This window comes from Numida meleagris, chromosome 19 (assembly GCF_002078875.1).
Source record: "Numida meleagris isolate 19003 breed g44 Domestic line chromosome 19, NumMel1.0, whole genome shotgun sequence".
Classification (NCBI taxonomy): Eukaryota; Metazoa; Chordata; class Aves; order Galliformes; family Numididae; genus Numida; species Numida meleagris.
The window spans coordinates 8,507,074-8,525,235 of record NC_034427.1 but is presented as its reverse complement, the minus strand read 5'-3'; the positions used below and the strand labels follow the sequence as shown (position 1 = coordinate 8,525,235).

The 18,162-nt window shown below is 43.9% G+C and overlaps 1 protein-coding gene across 2 annotated transcripts; it reads left to right on the top strand.

The window, feature by feature from the left end:
- YTHDF1 (YTH N6-methyladenosine RNA binding protein 1) lies at positions 32 to 12,748 on the top strand. Of its 2 annotated transcripts, none has more exons than XM_021416693.1 (5): positions 32 to 400; positions 764 to 788; positions 2,221 to 2,300; positions 5,296 to 6,901; positions 11,239 to 12,748. In XM_021416693.1, exons 1-4 carry the CDS (start codon positions 374 to 376, stop codon positions 6,868 to 6,870), a joined length of 1,707 nt encoding a protein of 568 aa, XP_021272368.1. In that variant the 5' UTR covers positions 32 to 373; the 3' UTR covers positions 6,871 to 6,901; positions 11,239 to 12,748. The 2 variants fall into 2 exon arrangements, with proteins under 2 accessions (XP_021272368.1, XP_021272369.1); XM_021416694.1 differs by having other exon boundaries at positions 33 to 400; positions 5,296 to 6,822.

Below are 18,162 nucleotides of genomic sequence, written 5' to 3'. Positions count from 1 at the left end.
GCCCGGCCGCGCTGTCCCGGCGTGCCCCGCGCTCAGGGCCTGACGTCACCGCAGCCCGGCGCCCGCCGCCATTGGAGTTGGCGGTTCGGGCTCCGTCCCTCGCAGCGGCCCGGCGCAGGCGGGCAGGCCCGGGGGCATGTGAAGGGACGGGGCCGGCAGGGCACGGCGAGGCGTGCGAGCGGCGTCGGCCTACCGTCCTCTGGGCCCCCTGAAGAGACGCCGAGCGGCGGCGCGCGGGCCCCTTCCCCTCCCCCTCGGCCCCTTCCCCTCCCCGGCCCTGTGCAGCGAGGCGCCGCCGCCGCCCCGGAGCTCCAGGCGGCCCCGCCTCCCTCCCGGCCTCTCTGCTGAACCACGGCGGCCCTGTACATGAATTATGTCTGCCACAAGCGTTGACCCTCAGGTAAGCGGCGCGGGGTCGGGGGGTGCCGCGGCCGGGGGCGGCCCTGCTCCTCTCGGCGCTTTCGGGCCCGGATCGTTCTCGGTGCCTTCGCCCGCGGGCACAGCGCGCTGCCGGCCGGGGTATTTCTGGGGGAGGCCGGGGCTTTACGAGCCCTGAAAGCTGCTCCTCAAGCTCGGTGCAGCCAGCCCCCGGTGCGTTACAGCTGTTTCCTGTGAGGACCCCCCCCACGTCCCCCTCCATCAGCTGTGTGTCGATATGAACGTTTTCCTAAAATCAACTTACCTGTTTCCCTCTTTTTTTTGTTGTTTCTGTTTATTTTGGTTTTTTTTTTCCTGTACCTAATCGTGCGCTGTGGCTTTCCAGAGACCGAAAGGACAGGATAATAAAGGTGAGGATCACGCTGAGATCTTGCTGTTGAAGTAAGCCCTGTAGGAGATGAGCTCTGCAGGTATCTGTGGGTTAACAGCCAGGTTTTGCTCGCAGCCCCTGTGGGTAACATGTGGAACAAAGGAAGTTGTGCTTTGTTTCAGAGATGTATAAACTGTTATTTGCATGGACTTGCTTGCATCCCACTTACTGCTATGAAGTTTGCAGTGGGAAGAAATACGAGAAAATACTAAGCATATTTACATCCTTGTAACAACAAAAAATGGTAAGGGTATCTGTTCATTGTATGAGTATTTCTACATACTTTGTGTAGTCATTTCCCGCTGTACAAATACAGTTCCATTACTGGGCTGCTGTTGGCTCTGTAGGTGTGATCTGTGTTAAATAAGCCTACAAACTTAATTATATCTATTTAAAATTCCTTAAATAATAAACTTTTCACGTCAACACTCACACGCTGATTTTTAATTTCAGTAAGTCATTCATGAAAATACCCTGATTCATTCTATGATTGCTATGTAAGTGTGTAACTGTTCAGCTTTACAAACTAGCGATACCTTCAACTCATAAATGCTTTTTAATTTATCATAACCTGCCTTAAAAATCCAGCTATCTCTGGTCACAAGCTTGCCAATATTTGCGTACACTCTTTTGCTTCCATGGACAATCTTTCCTGAGTTATTCTCATGCATTCCCAAACTTGCTTGCTAAACGCTGCGTTTTGTGTAGCTTTACTTCATATGTTCTGTGGAACAGTAGCTGGATTTTCTCATCACGTCATGGGGTGTTTGACCTTTTTTCTTCAGATTTAAAACAGCAAAGGAAATGAGTTGGTGTAACCAAATAAATTTTGCTTTTGTATAGCTTTAAGTAATGGGTTTTGATTGCTTTTCACATAATAATTTTTGTATGAGTAGGCGTTTGGGTAAGGCAAATATCTCTTTTACAGACTTAAAATATTTAAATTTTGATTAAAAATAGCAGAATATCAAGGCACGCAGCAGTCATTGTTTTATAATTAAATGCAAGCCCACCTGATCTCACTTTAGCTAACTTAACTTAAGCAGTGAACACCACATGCTGGGAGAGCTGTGAATTAGTTTCTGAGAGTTCTAATTATGGACCAAAACATCTGATGTTTCCTAATTTATTTTTATTTTACAAAACTCATGTATTTTTTTTTGGCTCAGAGATGATTCACAGGGGTTGTCTTTTCACTCATTTGTAGGAAAGCTTGATTTTAAAAAACTTACTCAAGCTCAATTTTGTAAGCGGTAATACAAAGCGAAATCAGGGGACAGAAGTTATCTCTATATCTTTGAGATTCTTCATGCTGTGAACAAGTATGGCTTTTCCTAAAGTAACATCAAGCGGAACTCTACTGAAATATTCCTAAGCAGTGTTATAATATCTTGTAACTTTTTTCTTTGTAGTACAAAATGGTTCATTACATCAGAAGGATACAGTTCACGACAACGATTTTGAACCTTACCTTTCTGGGCAATCAAATCAGGTTAGTGTATTTTTAATTTTTTTCATCTTAGGCATTCTTTTGGCACCCAGTTCCATAGGATTGTGTTGAGGAAGCAAGTTCCTTAAACAGAAATGGAAAAAGAAATGACAGGCATATTGTGTTACTTAGTGATACAACTAGCCTTGTGCTCACAAAGCTAGTATTACTATGAATATCCAGATGGCCACCAGTGAAAATTGTTAATGCTCCAACTAGTGTCTGCTGATTGCTCTTCATGTTGCAGGTTATTGATATAGTTGGACTATGAGAAATTCTTTGATAGGCAAGTTGCATTTGAGAGTCTGGAGTTGCTGATTTTGGGGTCTCACAATTCGTCTTCTCAGTAATCCTAGATATTGCTATTGTTGAAATTTGGATATTGCTTTTAAGAAAAGATCGCAGATGTCCTGCTTGCTTTTCACACTTCAACAAATATTGCTCTTCTTCCTGTCCTCTAAAATATATCAAGTCTGAAAAACATATCGTTTTAAAGGTAATGAACACCTTGTAATGCAAACTCTGAATATAATTCTGTTCATTATACTGTACATTAAATCAACATCCAGAACTTAAATACCATTGTTGCTATAAATATCTTCTAATTGAAGTAATTTTTGTTTTAACTTTCAATCTTTTTAAAGTGAACAAAATGTTTAGAAACTTGAGAGAGTCCTGGCAGAGGTACATTTATTATTAAATGGTATGTTTTAAAAAGTAAAAGCGCAGTTCAGTCTGAAACTAATTGATGCCACTGTTAATGTTGGAGACATTGCTGAACATGATGGTGAAAGAACCTGTATGTGCTTAGAAGTCTAGATACCTATGTATGCTAAAGCATAGCTCCATTGACTCTTCTTGCTGCAGCATTAGAATAAGTTGGCATGCTGCAAGAAATAACCAGGTGGTCTTAATAGTTCTAAGTGGAAAGTGACAGTAGCATTGAATAGGACTCCGATCTTGTACTGCTTGGAGAAAGGATTCCCTTCCTAATTAATACAATGGTTGTTTAAAAAAAATAAATAGGAAAAGGTCAAGGATAAATTTGTTGTAATGAATGTCACTGCTGTTGCAGTGAAGGATCTCTGTCAGGGTTTCTCTTACATGCTCTGGCATAATGCCAGTCAAAATAGATTACATGCTTTGTAAAGATGCTGAAACTTTCCTTAATAGTGTTACTAACCTTGCTGAAGCTTTACAAACTGATGACAGGAGGTGAGTCTCAGTAACTGTCTAGAATCCTTTGGCAGAAATACTTCAGAACGAAACACCTGCTTTCTCTAGATTACTTCTCAGTCTTAGCAAATTGTTTATCTGTGGAATATACAAGAGTAAGTATCTTGTAAGAACTGTTCTCCCCTCCTTTTTGCCAGCGTTTGTTTCTACATTTTTCCTGCGTTAACAATTTAAGAAATAATGCATTGATATTAATCTTGATTTAGAGTCTCCCAGAAGAAAAAAAACTCTTCCTGTACTAAATATAGATTCTTTTGGCTTGGGAGGCTTAGATAATTTCTTCCATTTTAAGGTGTCTTTTCATACCTTCTCAGGAAGGTAGATGGTTTACATCTTGTTAGTGATAGAATTTGTATGTGAAGGCAGTGTGAGCATTGGCAGCGGTGATGTCTTTTGAATCAGCAAGATTGAATTTAGGCTGCTGAAATCTCAGTAGTGGTTGTGGTGGTGAATGTAAGACTTGGTGGCATCTTATGGTGTCATTCTTTCTGTGGAAAGGTTATTAATTTTGATGCTGTGGAAGAGAATAAACTGAAAAACGGGTAATAAAAATGACTCTAACTTATCAATTGGATATTAATGCTCATCTTCAGCAGGGAGTCATTTTACTTCATTTTCTGAATAAGCTAGGAAGTAATCTTACGCTTGGAAAAATGACTGGAGTTCCAGTGCAGTTTTGCTGGCTTTGCAGGGAATATTTAGGATTGGGATCTTGCACTTTGAAAGAAATCTTAGTTCCTCTTCTGAAAATCACCTTTTGCTGTGAGTAAGGAATGGGTAACTACTGCTCAACTCATTAACAGGAGATGTTGACCTTCCTTCCTCCTTGCTGGTAATTACATTTAGGGTATCATTTTTAGAATGTCTCCAGTATCTATGTTTCAACTTTACTTAAAAATTAGAAATCTCACTTTAGAGTATTCTGTATTTATTCTTTGCAGGAATTTGCTGGTTTATTACAGGTCAGTCTTTTATTTCATAGAGTGAAAAAGATGTTCTGTTTGGAAGGACCGTTACAGACACTCTGTAGCTTGGCTGCTGAGGGAAGAAGAGACTTTGAGAAACAATTGTGACAAATCCCATTCAAACAGTTTAGCTTACTGGCGTGTATAATGTCTGTGTACTTGTCTCTAGCGCATCAGCCAACTTAATTTCAGTTTCTAGTGACTGGATTGTCTTATTCCAGACTTGACACGTTTCTTAGTATGTGATCTTACTGTGGTCCTGTCTGAAAGAAGTAGCCTTTGTATGTTTTACCACCTCAGGTATGTTTTGCTTGTTAAGATCTGTTGGCTTTTCAGAACAATCCCATAATGAGGACTGTGTTTATATTTTCTGTTTGCCGTCATATTAAAGCAATTTCACCTACAACTTTATGAGAGTTAAGATATACTAAATATCCTTCGTTCTCTTGAGACACAAAACGTATTGTTATTAAAGTTCTTTGAAATCTTTTGGAGTGTTAGCAGATTAGATAGTTCTAGAAGAAGCCACAAAAGACTCTATACTAATGTAACTAAATTTGTACAGACTCAAAATCGCAAGTACTAACATCATTGTGAACCAATAGTACTGGAGCGTATTGTAAATGTCCAGGTAGGGCCAAAATACACTGAGTTGTTCTTGGAATGTAAAGTAGGATCTGTAATTAGAAGTTAATTCCCTTAGCCCCATTGTTCTTTTCTGTTTGGTGATGTAGTGCTGTGGCTATTTGTATACAAAGTTTTAGATATCTCAAGTTACTTTTTTTTCTCTTTAACAGAACAGTAGCTATCCATCAATGACTGATCCTTATCTGTCAAGTTATTATCCACCATCTATTGGGTTTCCTTACTCTCTCAGTGAAGCGCCATGGTCTACAGGAGGAGATCCTCCTATCCCGTATCTCACCACCTATGGACAGCTCAGTAATGGAGATCATCATTTTATGCATGATGCTGTTTTTGGACAGCCTGGGGGTCTGGGAAATAATATCTATCAACACCGGTTTAATTTTTTCCCCGAAAATCCTGCCTTCTCAGCTTGGGGAACAAGCGGATCCCAAGGACAGCAGACTCAAAGTTCAGCGTATGGGAGCAGTTACAGCTATCCACCTAGTTCACTGGGAGGTACCATCGTGGATGGACAAACAGGATTTCATAACGATACATTAAATAAAGCTCCTGGAATGAACAGTATTGAACAGGGAATGGTTGGACTTAAGATTGGTGGAGATGTTACAACTTCGGCTGTGAAAACAGTAGGTTCCGTTGTTAACAGTGCTGGGATGACGGGTGCCCTCTCTGGGAATGGTGGATCAAATGTAAACTTGCCAGTATCTAAACCAACTTCTTGGGCTGCTATAGCTAGCAAACCTGCAAAACCACAGCCTAAAATGAAAACAAAAACTGGACCTGTGATTGGAGGAGCGTTGCCTCCTCCTCCTATAAAGCATAATATGGACATAGGTACTTGGGACAATAAGGGCCCGGTGGCAAAAGTTCCTGCGCCCCAGCAGATACCTTCTCCTCAGTCTGTTCCGCAGCCACAGCAACAAATTGTTCAGCCTGTTCCAGCTCAGCCTCCTCCATTGACTCAACCACAGTATCAGAGCCCTCAGCAGCCACCCCAAAATCGCTGGATTGCTCCTCGCAACAGAAATGCAGCTTTTGGCCAAAGCGGAGGAACTGGTAATGACAGCAATTCAGCTGGCAGTACCCAGCCTAACCCCGTTCCGAGCGGTGAGTCCCATCCCGTTCTTGAAAAACTGAAAGCTGCTCACAGCTATAATCCTAAAGATTTTGAATGGAACCTTAAAAATGGACGCGTGTTCATAATAAAGAGCTATTCTGAGGATGATATTCATCGTTCCATTAAGTATTCTATTTGGTGTAGTACGGAGCATGGCAACAAACGCCTGGACAGTGCTTTTCGGTCCATGAATAGTAAGGGCCCAGTCTACTTGCTATTCAGTGTCAATGGCAGTGGACACTTCTGTGGAGTTGCAGAGATGAAATCACCTGTGGACTATGGCACCAGTGCAGGTGTCTGGTCTCAGGACAAGTGGAAGGGGAAATTTGATGTCAAGTGGATCTTTGTGAAGGATGTGCCCAACAACCAGCTCCGACACATCCGGCTGGAGAACAATGACAACAAACCTGTTACAAACTCCCGTGATACACAGGAGGTGCCCTTAGAAAAAGCAAAACAAGTGCTTAAAATTATTGCTACTTACAAGCACACGACCTCCATCTTTGATGACTTTTCTCATTATGAAAAGCGCCAAGAAGAGGAGGAGGTGGTGCGGAAGGTAAACTTATTAAAAAATTTATTTTATACACAGATATGGGGAAAATGAAATGTGAAGGCTGCTATAATGGAAAAAAAATGTAAGTAGGAATTAAAAATGTTTTTAATACGTCTCAACTGATGCTTATTTATGTCACGTAATTTCATAGCAAATATATTTCAAAGCAAAAGCTTAATCACTGATGCAGGTAAAGGAGGTCATGTCCAGGTTTTTGTAGTATCTTAAAATAATTGATAGATTAGAAGCTAGTTTCTATTTCAGAGTTGCCCCATAAGCATTTTGCTTCATAAATATGAGGTATCTCAGTGCTGTTTGACAGGAACTTGTCTTACCAAAATTGATACCTGTGTTGGCATTTGAAATTTGTATATTACCTTTAAGAGCAAGAAGATTGATCTTAGTGTTCAGTTAATCCCTGGAAAAGGAATTACATAAAATTGCTGGAGTATGGAATAGTGCTAGAAAGATTGTTTCTGCTGCTGAAGTCCCATGTGTATATTCCTTAGGTAAATAAAGGCAAATGGTTCTCAGGTCTAATATGTTCATTAATTCTTGAAAAGTCTTGGCTGAGGATGCGTGAGAAACTGGGGCAGTAACTGGGAAAGCATGGTAAATGTTTTATATACGCTTTCATAGCCCCAAGAGTCATCTGTCCCATGAGCTCAGTTTCAAGAATGCCGTTCTCTAGTTAGGCAGCCTGGAAGCAATGTACTGACAGAACACTAGGTTGGTGGGGATGTGTAATTATCAGCTAGGTAACACTTAAAAGTTGCTTTATCAGTAGTGTTTCGTATGCATTTTTGAGTGGTGTTTTAAATAAAGCATGTATTGAGCTGGCTGGTTTAGTGCAGCTTACACTTGCTTGTAAATGTTTGTAAAGCAAGGTTTGGTGGTGTTCAAATTGAAGTTGCCATTTTAATGGCTTTACTGGTATTTAAAAATTAAGATAAAATTGCTTTAACCTTCATCTTCTTAGAATGTACCCTTAAAATGCGAGAGAAAAGGAGATCAGTGTCTTAAGAACTTCTAGCTCAACTTTTTCTAACCATCTGATATGGCATATGTAGCATACTTCAACGCAGCAGGGATGGCAAGTTTTTGTTCTGTACTCTCTGCAGGGTTTCTCAAACTAAAACCTAAAAGTCATTATCTCAACGTTTCATTTGTTCAGTAGATGATTGGCAATTCAATATTTAATGCAGCCTGTATCTTGAGGAGAGCTGTTTTCATGTGTGGGATGGAATCCTAAATAATCACAGAATGACTGGAGTTGGAAGGTACCTTTAAAGATCACCTGGTTTCAACCCCACGTCCCATGGCAGGGACACCTTCCACTAGGTCACATCACTCAGAGTCCTATCCAGTTTGACCACAAACACTTCAAGGATGGGGCATCTGCAGCTTCTCTGGGCAGCACATTCCAGTGCCCCACCACCCTCATAGTAAAGAATTTCTTTTCCCATATATAATACAAATCTACCCTCTTATTTAAAAACTGCTACGCTCTGCACTGTCCCTATGTTCCCTGACCAAGAGTCCCTTGCCAGCTTTCCTGTATTCTTCTCTAGGTACTGGCCTTCTCCAGGCTGTACAACCCCAACTCTCAGCCTGTCTTCCTAGGAGAGGTGCTCAGCCCTCTGATCATCCCTGTGTCCCTCCTCTGCACCTGCTCTGACAGGTCCATGTCTCCTGTGCTGGGAGTTGCACAGCTGAACACAGTGCTGCAGGTGGGGTCTCATGAGGGTGGAATAAAGGGGGAGAATGACATCCCTCGATCCGCTGACCAGACTTGTCTGTAGCAAGTCAAAGTCCAGTGCTCACAGTCTAGGGAGGAGGTTGGTTTTGTTTTTCATGCTGAGTCTCCCTGTGACTTGTTACCAAGGCTGGAGGGGAGAATAATGTGTGTGAGGAGTGGGAGTGCTGGGGAATCTGGAACAGTTGGTGTGTATTTGCATCAAGTAGTGAAAGTGATAGGCATCCAGCCTTCTTGAACAGTTAACTCAGTTGCCTGAGGAGGTTCAGATGGCAGCTTACTGAGTTTGGGCTTCATTTGCTTTGAAGTAGCTCAGCGTGCTGATATTCCTATTGAGCTGACCCCGCTTTGTGTTACTTCAATATACACAGCTACTGGGCACTTTCAGTTCAAGAGTTAATACGATATGCTTGAGTAGGTTGCTGTTTCTGTGGCAAAACAGTAATGTCTTTTTTTGCCTCATTTAAAGCTCAGGCTCTAGCTTGTATGACGTGCAGAAAAGAAACTTTGAAGTTTACGTTAACGTTTCTTAGATTCACCTGGCTAGGTTAGAAAATAGCACGGTGGATAGAAAATCAGAGTCCACTGGGGAAGGTGGTAGTGCTAGAGGAAATAAAGCAGATCAGCAGCGAGGGTGTGAAAAGAAAGGTGCTGCTCATTGGGATGCATTTTACAGAATTGACTGGAAAGCTAATTTTTTTCCCACTCTCGTATAAATGAACATTAGAAGTCTAGCTGATGAGTGGAAGAGTTTCTTTGCAGGATATACATACAATTAAACTTCTTATTGCAAAGTTCCTGCTATTGCACCATCCTTTGTATGCCAGAATCAACTTCCCAGTGACAATTTTTGAAGAGTCTTATTGCTGGCTAAGGTAACTTAAATGACTTTTTCAAATGGTTATTTGCATCTGGAGCATCTTAATTGGATTTCAGGTTGGCATGTTTTGTTTTTTAATCCATCGTACTCTGTTTAGCAGTACAATTTCTTGTTACAAATGGTGCTTCCATTTCATCACTGCCATGATGACAAAAGGCTGGAATTCTTTAAAAATTACTCGTGGAGACCTTGGATGCTTTTATTTTATGCATGTGTTTACCAGGGAAAAGAATGTCATCATGTGATCTATTTGATGCAAGCTGCTTGCATTCAGTTTTTTTAATGTTAACATCTTTCCAGCCAGTGTTTCCTTAACTGATGGTAGATTTGTTCATGCTGACATGCAAATCCAGCTTCTGATATGCCATAGTAATAAGCTGTTTTTTGCCTAATCTGATGATCCAGAACCTAGGAAAGGAGTAAGCCAAAGTGCAAGTGGCATGAAGTTTCTCCTGCCCACTGCTTTTCTCACTCAGTTCCAAAAGCTGCTGTAGCAGCTGTAGATGAGAGCTTAAGCTCTTAAAATGTGAAGTTGCAACGCATGTGAGAAAATCTTTAGGAAGAAAATAAAGTCTTGAAAAGAAACTTGTTGCAGGTTTTCGTATTTTCGTTTGCTACTCGTAGGGCAGAAGGATAGTTCTGCAGTAAAATGTCTGCAATTCATCCTTGCAGATCTGTGTTTAACTGGGTGTCTGTGGTACGATGTGCTCACCTCTGGTCCGTGTCATGGCAGTCAGGGATTGCAAGGTTTGCACCTTGGTGTCATTGAAACCGCAGAGGAGTTGTGTGTCAGAAAGCTCTTGAATCAGCCAGCTTATTTCTTCTTATCAGCAAATAGGTGTTGTAAGGTGTTAGTGATATTCATTTTCTTGTAGCGTGATGTAGAGATTCCCTCCTGGTGTGCTTTCTGTGAGCTTGAGTTAACAGAGCTTCTTAGGAATGAAGTTCTGTCCGTCAGTGAAAAGCAGGAACATTGCTATTGTGAGACTAATGCGAATTGTGGTTCCTGATAAAACGATAAGATGTTCTTGTGTCAGAAGGTGAATAACTTCATAGAATCATTAAGCATGGAAGAACCTCTAGGATGGCCTGGTCCAGCTGTCCCCCTGCCACCAGCATTGCCTGCTAAGCCGTGTCCTTAAGTACCGCATCTACACTTATGCCCTCAGGAAGGGGGTTCAACCGTGCAGCTTCTGTTTGCCGTGGCTCCTTTAAATAGTGATACTGTTCTGCAGTGGTCAGTGGCTCGCTTCGTGATCAGTGCTCACTAGATTCAGTAAAGAAACAGTTTGAGCCTGAAGTGCTAGGCTAATAAATTTGGCGTAAGGTAGAAGTGTAAAAACAGTAGTTCTGTTAAGTACAAAATACTTTATAATGTACTCCTAGTTGTTATGAAATAAGAGTATCAGCCTCGAAAGGCAGTTCCTGTTCAAGACTGTGCTGCTGCTGCAGTAGCTAAAGTAATTGAGAAAGCAGAACGTTACAGATGTCGATTCTAATTGGGCTGATGGCATTCTGTACCTACCTTGCTGTGACCTTCAGATGCTGTCAGTTTGGGGTGACTGCAGGTATCTACTCAGCTGTTCCTTTTGAAGGTGTACATGGGTTTTAAGTTCTAAGCCAGTCACTGGGTTTGTCAGGTACTTTAAAATGTATTGGCAGTTTTTAACAAAGCATAAAATGGTTGTTTGGGATTGCATCAGTGCTGTAACGTTACTGAAATGCTTTTGCTCGTTCATTTGACTAAAATCCTTAACTATTTTTAACTCTCTTCTCTTTACAGGAACGTCAGAATCGAAACAAACAATAAGAATATACATATACAGTTTGATATATATATATATACTAGAACTGATATTAAATTCGACTGAGAATCAAAATTTAAGTATTCTGGTGCTGTATCCTGGCATCAGGACCAACTAAAGCTTTCAGCTCCGATATATCTTCTCGTGCAGGGGAAATTAAGTTGTTGCATCTTTGTAGTTTATTTTTGCCCAAGTGGATCTGCATTAATTTGTATCTTTTTCTATGTAAAATTCTGTAGAAATCATTAATAAAGGTGTGTCTCCTTTTTTATTTTTTTAAGTTGGTAAACAGTTCTATTAACCTAATGTGGGACCTATACATGAGCATACTAAAGTGTCAGTGCTTCCCAAAGACTTTATTTTGGCACAGATTATGTTCCTAGCCAGATGCGGAGATTGTGGAGAATACATGACAAATCTTCCTTCATCCTCTTCCCAAACCCTGTTTCTTCATGGCAAACGTAAGAAACCATGCCTTGATTTTTTTTTATTTTATTTTTCTTGCCATTTAAAAATCTTTTGAGATACTGCACTTAAGAATTTTGAGATGAAAACTACGGGATTTGAGATCAGTTTGTGCAGCTGCTATGCCTCTTTATTTATCTGTACGATTCCCCTTCTAAAATTGCTAACGCGCCATCGTTGGGTTTTTTTTTTCTGTCTAGTAGGAAATCCAATTGTCAGTGAAATTGTTTCTCTGGAAGATATTTCCCTTTCACATTCTGTTCAGCAGTGCTTCAGTGTGCATTTGTTATCCCATATCCTGCCGGGAGTGAGCGAGGTGCTTTCTCTCAGCCATAATTCTGCTTTATGGTTTTTGTAGCTTAATAATTAAATAATAATGTGATGCTATCAACATTGCAGGGGTTTTTGGACAATGTGTTTAAACCTGTTTCGGCTTCAGGTGTTATTAGTTAACTGCAGATCATTTTTAATCCTCCCTTCATTACTCCCCCCCCCCCCCCCAAATCCCAATGCCATTTAAAGTTTTTATACCAATAATGCTGAGCTTTAACGTAGGAACTAATAGTATGGATAATATGATGGATTATGCCTCAGATGTTTAAAATTGACAGTGTGTATGTCTAATTTCTTTCTGTTGGATGAGTAAAAAAAACCTGTTTTAAGAAAAATGAATTTGCTGTCATGTTTTTGTGGAGTGAGGGGACTGTCAGAGAACCTGTCACCAACTGGAGTTCCAATTAAGCATGGAAATGGTGCTCATGTCCGCTGCTCTAGCACACTGAATCTGCACGTGTTTATTGTAGAGGATCTTTTACTATATTAGAAAGCAAGTATCTTCTGAATACTATTTACTCCAAAAGGACCTCCAATTTAAATAAAGTTTAATCTGTATCATTTAGACTTGTATTTAGAACATATAACTGTCTCTGGACTGTTACTGCCTGTAAGGAGTAATGGACAGCATCGGATTAACTTTTTCCTCTAGGAGAATACAAGCCTTAATAAACAATACATATTTAGCAAGCTTGATGTCATTTTCGTTTTTTCCGCACTCATTTATGCTCCTGAGTTACAGCCTTTCCATGATGCAAGCTCATGAATTAGATTTAATTTGAGAAGTGTTCTGGTTATAACAAGCTGGACGTTCGCTGTCGGCAGGCTCAGTGTTGGCTGAAGGGTTTCCCAGGGCTCTGCAGAGGACGCTTCAGCTGATCTGAATGCTTCCATCCCAGGGAAGCGTGCACGCATACGATGGCTGTCGTTGGTGCTCCCCTTTCTGAAAGCTGGAGTTTAAAATTGGAAGCTGCCCTGTAGCCTTCAGAACAGCGGGCGTGGGGCAATGGGAGGAGAAAAGAACCTGCCAAAGAGAGGTAAAGTGCTCCCAACTGTTCCTTTTACAACAAGAAGCTGTATTTCGCCACTCTTAATTTTTTTTTTGTAATTTGACTTGATTTGTTTAATTGACTTTTTAAAGCAATACCGGATTTCATAACGTCTAAGAAAAGGACATGCTGTAAGTTTCTGGGAGACAGCAGGCTTACAACTGGTGATTGCAGAGCTGAAAAGAATTCAGCTCCATCCAGGCCCTGAACAGAAAAGTTAGTTACACAACTTTGATTTATTTTCTTAATTTAGATCTGAAAAGTTTATTTGCTGTGATTTAGCTAGAGACAATGTAAATATTTTCTACCACAGAGAGACAGCTGTTGGCTCCACCTGGCTTGGCTGTATTGTTAAGAAAAGCTACGATGCATCTCAACCTGTCTTCTGGCCTTGTGAGCAGCAGAAAGAGTTCATAACTTCAGCACGCAGAGGTTCCCCTTACAGGTACTGCAGCGTTTTGTGGCCGCGTTGTACAGCAGTAGCTGAGTAAAAGTTGGGAGAAAATGTTTCAAAGTGGGAAAATAATCACTTTTGCTATTGCCAGGCACAGTGCTAAGAGATCTGAACTGCAGACTGGCAGTCATGCTCATTTTCAATCAACTGTCTTTTCTGCTTTAAAGAGACGCATAGCTTTTTTGAGTGTACAAATTGCACTGTGAGGTGGGGAAAGCATTTGTCTAGTGTCTGTTGTAGAATAATGTCGTAGGCTTTAATTATTCTTTCTTTAAACCAAGTAGTATTTCCCAAGGAACTTGCCTTTGTGCTTAATTTCAGTGCGCTAGAGAACACAGGTTGTGCCAAGCTCCTGGCTTTTATAATTGCTAATTTATTCAGGTAGGGGAGACATAAGATTCCAGTAGATATGAGCATTTAAAAAAGCTTTTTGATGGAAGGAAAATAACTTCTGTAATGTCACCGCTGTTTTCTTGTATACCTGTTGAGAAAAGTAGTTGAGAGGAGGGAGGGAAGCTCAGAACAGATAAATGTAACGATGAAACGCGATGCCAAGATAGGAGGCAGGAGGTGTTCTGCTCTAACACTCCTTGTCTGTGTCTCTCGGTTGCTCTGAGTTCTTTAGGTCAAACAACCAGTTTCACTTGGAAAAATCTGTGACTTTTCATGACAGCAGCGCTCGGCATCTGCTCCTTCAAGGAGGAAGCTGTCTGCTAGTTTGGGGAAAGGGCCTGTTTGTAATTAGACTTTGTGATACTGCCCAAGACCAAATGTGAGTGACGCTGTGCTTTTCTGTGATAATCACCTGGTCAGCAGCCTGCCCTATCCACAGTTCTTTTGAGAAATGACAGCCCTTATTCAGCCTGTGTTTAGACGTGAGGGAGTCAAGTCAAAATGCTGAAATGACTTAACTGCGCCACTTGCCAGAGGGGCTCTGGATTCCGTGAGCTCCGTGGTTTCCTGCTGGATTCACTTCTGCATCTTGTGGGGGATCTTTATTTTGGAGCGTGTTCCCAATCCCTTGGGGAACCCCACGTGGAAGCGTGCTGACTTGGCTGCCGTACCATCACGGTGCTTCTGCAGCATCCCTGCTCCTGCTGCTGTCCAGGTTCTGTAGGTGAGCTATGGGCACCATGGCAATGACCTCACTCGTGGAAGAAAACCCTTCTCCAGAGCTCCACAGAGCTGGTACGTAAACGGCCTCTTAGCGACTCTGCTTTCAGTCGGAGCGTGTGGGAGGATTTCTGCCATCTGTCTGTTTGTAAGTTCTATTCAAGGAATTATTTTTACCTTGGGGCGTTACCATGACAACAGACAGTTGGTGAAGTTTTCACCAAACGCGCTTCTGCTCCATCAGTAGGATACGGTGTCTGCTGTGGCTTCGGTAACGAGGAGAGCGTGGAAGAGGTGCAAAGGCTGCGGGGTGGATAAAGCGCTGCTGTCACGTAGATCTTTGGGACTGTTCTGTTCAAAGGTTGCACGGTGTGAATCTTAAGGAGATGCTGGGTTCTTTGCCATAGGTGACCTGGTAGGGAGGGGGACGAGGGCTGGCAGCCTGCGGAGGGCATCGGGGCTGCCGGGGGAGGAGCTGTGAGGGCAGAAGTTGCCAGTGAGGCTTCCCATTATGGGACACTGTTAAGTTAGGAGACAACCAAGGGATCGTGATGAAGGTTGGAAGCGCGGTGGGATTTTCTGGCCCAAAAGCTGCTTTCTAAACAGAATTATTCCGATCTGAAATGGGTGCGGTGGGAGGGGTAATTCAGGACAAGACGCACTGAGCAATTTTTACCAGCTGGGAGTAAAGAGAACTCCAAGAGATTTCCTGATGCTAAGCAAAGAGCAGCAGTAATGAGCTCCTATGGGAAACCTAATCTGCCCATGGCGAGTAAAATACCAGGAGGGGAAAAAGAGAGATTTTACGAGCCACGCATCAAAACACAGGGTTTTATTTGTTTTTATTTTCTTTTTTCAAATATGCACTCATGCATATGAGTGTGTATGTTACACGTCTTACACACGTACAGTTGTATGCCTGGAGGAGAAGTGTGATAAGAAATAGTGCGGGCTTCTTCTTTGTGAATGAAAGGACGGTGACATTGCTGCGTGCCTGAGCTGACCTGGATTGGCACAACCCCACGCTGCTGGGTTCCCCCAGCTGGAAACCTCACCTGGTTGGTAATAAGAAATGTGTTTCTCAACCTGGTTCCTCGGAACATGAAGGCAGCACTGACTCCTTCAGGCAGGCGTGGAGAAAACAGCTCTGTCTCTGTAACCATCAGGTTACAAAGCCCTGGGAAGCGAGATGCGCTCCGGTGCTGTTCTCCTGGAATTTGCTCCCGTGTGCATCAGTTCCCATTCTCTCACCAAACAGCTGCAAAATGAGGTCTCCTCCTGCCTGGCATTGCCTGGGTTCCCGTTATGTGCAGGGCTTCAGGATGCATGGAGGGGACTGTGTGTGACTCTCGGTCAGTGCCATCCCGCGTAGCTCTCGCTGCAGCTTCCCACCAAGCCCATAGCTGCAGCCGTTCCCTTACGTGGGCCTGTGCGTGCCACTGGCACTGCTTGTTCCAAAAGAAGGTTCTGCTTTTGTCAAAAAATAAGGGGGAGAATACAGAAAGCAGAGTTCCAGCAGCTCTGTGTGTTAGGAAACAGGAGAGAGTTGTTTGTTTGGTGCAGGAGGCGCCGTGGAACACGATGTTCAGCAGCAAATTGCAGCTCCTTGCCCCGGGGAGCTCTGTGTCTCACCTTGCTGCCTTTTGTTCTGCTCCAGACGAGCTGGCTGTGCTGCTGCATTCCGGGAACCGTTCCCTTCCGACATCGAAGGTTTCCATCAATACCTTCCTGCTCCCATCTTTTGTTTCTGGGCAATTTCCAGCGCATAAAGCCACGGCACATCCACTTATTGTGGGACTCCCCATCTCAGTCATTAGCTTCTTTTGCAAAGCCTCGTCCACTGCGTGCCGTAAGCCTAATTGTGCTCTGCCTGTTCCCTCCGCTTTGAGTGCTGCAGCAGTTACAGCCTCAAAGAGCTCCATCAGATTAACCACAAATGTTCCTAGCTGAAACCAGCTCGGTCCCTATTACTCAAGCTGCGCTTTTGCATTTGATCTTTTGAACGCTTTGTAATGCTTACCCCACCATTGATGTGAAGCTAATTGGAATGGAACTTCCTTACAGCACTTCTAGATCTTTTCCTGTAACGATGCCAAAAGCTTTCTTGGCCCTGGGGTCTGCACCTGAGTTTAGCTGGGAAACAGTGGTCTTCAAGGCGGCAGAGTTTCGCGTTGGGATTTTGGCAGTGCAAGGTTCTGACTTGGTCTCACCTCTACCTGGTCCCTGCGCTGGGAAGAGGGGAGCGTCAACCGGAGGAGCAGCGGGAGCTCCCAAGCAAAGCACGCGGCCGAGCAGCACCCCGGTTCCCAATGCTTGCGTGCTCCGCCCCTTTTCTCCCCCCTTATTTTAGTTCCAGACATCTAGGTGTTGCTTCCTCGCGCTTATGCTCTGAGCGTGCGGCTCAGTTGTCCCCTCGCTTTGCAGCCCGATTCCTTGGCGTTAACGCTGCCGAGCCTCTCTCGCCGCGGGTCCCTGCGTGGCCGAACTGCGCCCGCGCGGCAGCGTCCCCACGGCGGAGCGACCTCGGCGCTTTGCTGCGCGGAGAGCAGCGCCCCCTGGTGGTCAGCCCGCGCAAGGCCGCGGTGGGAAGGGGGCGGCGGGGCCGGGCCGCCTGAAGCGCTGAGGGTGAAGCATCGCTTCTCTTTCGGTAAAGGACGGAGCGGGAAGGTGGCTCTCCCTTTCAAGAAAACGCAGGCTGCAGGAAGGGAGGCAGAACTGCCTCCGCGGTTCGGAATGTAATTTCCTTCAAGCCGCCAGCCTTGAAACCGAATTCGTGGCTCCGTGCCTGGATGGAGTCAGGATGCTGAATCATTCCACGGCCGCACCTGGGAGGCCGACGCCCGGCGCTTTGCCGGCACGGCTGCTGCCCGCAGCGGCTCTCGGCTCTCCGCCTGCGGTTCCTGGCACGGCGCTCGTGTCCCTGAAGGACAAGTGGCAGCAGTGCCATCCTGCGGCCACCCGCGCCTTTGCAGCGCGGAGTGTGGCTTTGTCCCGCTATTGTTTCCTCTGCTTGTGCAGGAACCGGTTTTATCTTGGCTCTCCCTTTGTAAGAAGGGCGATAAAAACATAAGTAAGGTGCCGCCTGCCCAAGCGGCTGCCGGCGGAGTTACCTGCAGGGCTATGAGAGCAGCCCTTGAAAGTGATCCTTGTGCTGTAACGGCCCTACAGCCATTGTGCAATGGGGGGGGGGGCCGCTCTGCAGTACAGGCTGTGCCGTGGGGAGACCATCCCCATGGACAGAGCCCATACCTTCAGCTTCAGAGCGGACAGCCCAGTCTGGGAAAGCTGTGCTGCAGGGGAAGTGAATGTTCCCGACGACCCTAAAACCTCCTCCCAGATGGGGGGTGGCAGAGTCCTTGTGCAACTTCCTCGAATGCTTCTCTGATTCTGCAAGTCCCCTGTGCGTGTCGTTTTCAAGGTACAGCTGTGTATGTGCCTGCCCTTACAGCTGCGTGCCCTCCTGTACGCATCAGGTCATCACCGGTTTC

Coding starts and splice junctions, on each gene's coding strand:
- YTHDF1 (XM_021416693.1), top strand. CDS start 374: ATGTCTGCCACAAGCGTTGACCCTCAG. Junction 789..2,220: donor GAAAGGACAGGATAATAAAG/GTGAGGATCACG, acceptor TTTTCTTTGTAG/TACAAAATGGTTCATTACAT. Junction 2,301..5,295: donor TTTCTGGGCAATCAAATCAG/GTTAGTGTATTT, acceptor TCTCTTTAACAG/AACAGTAGCTATCCATCAAT.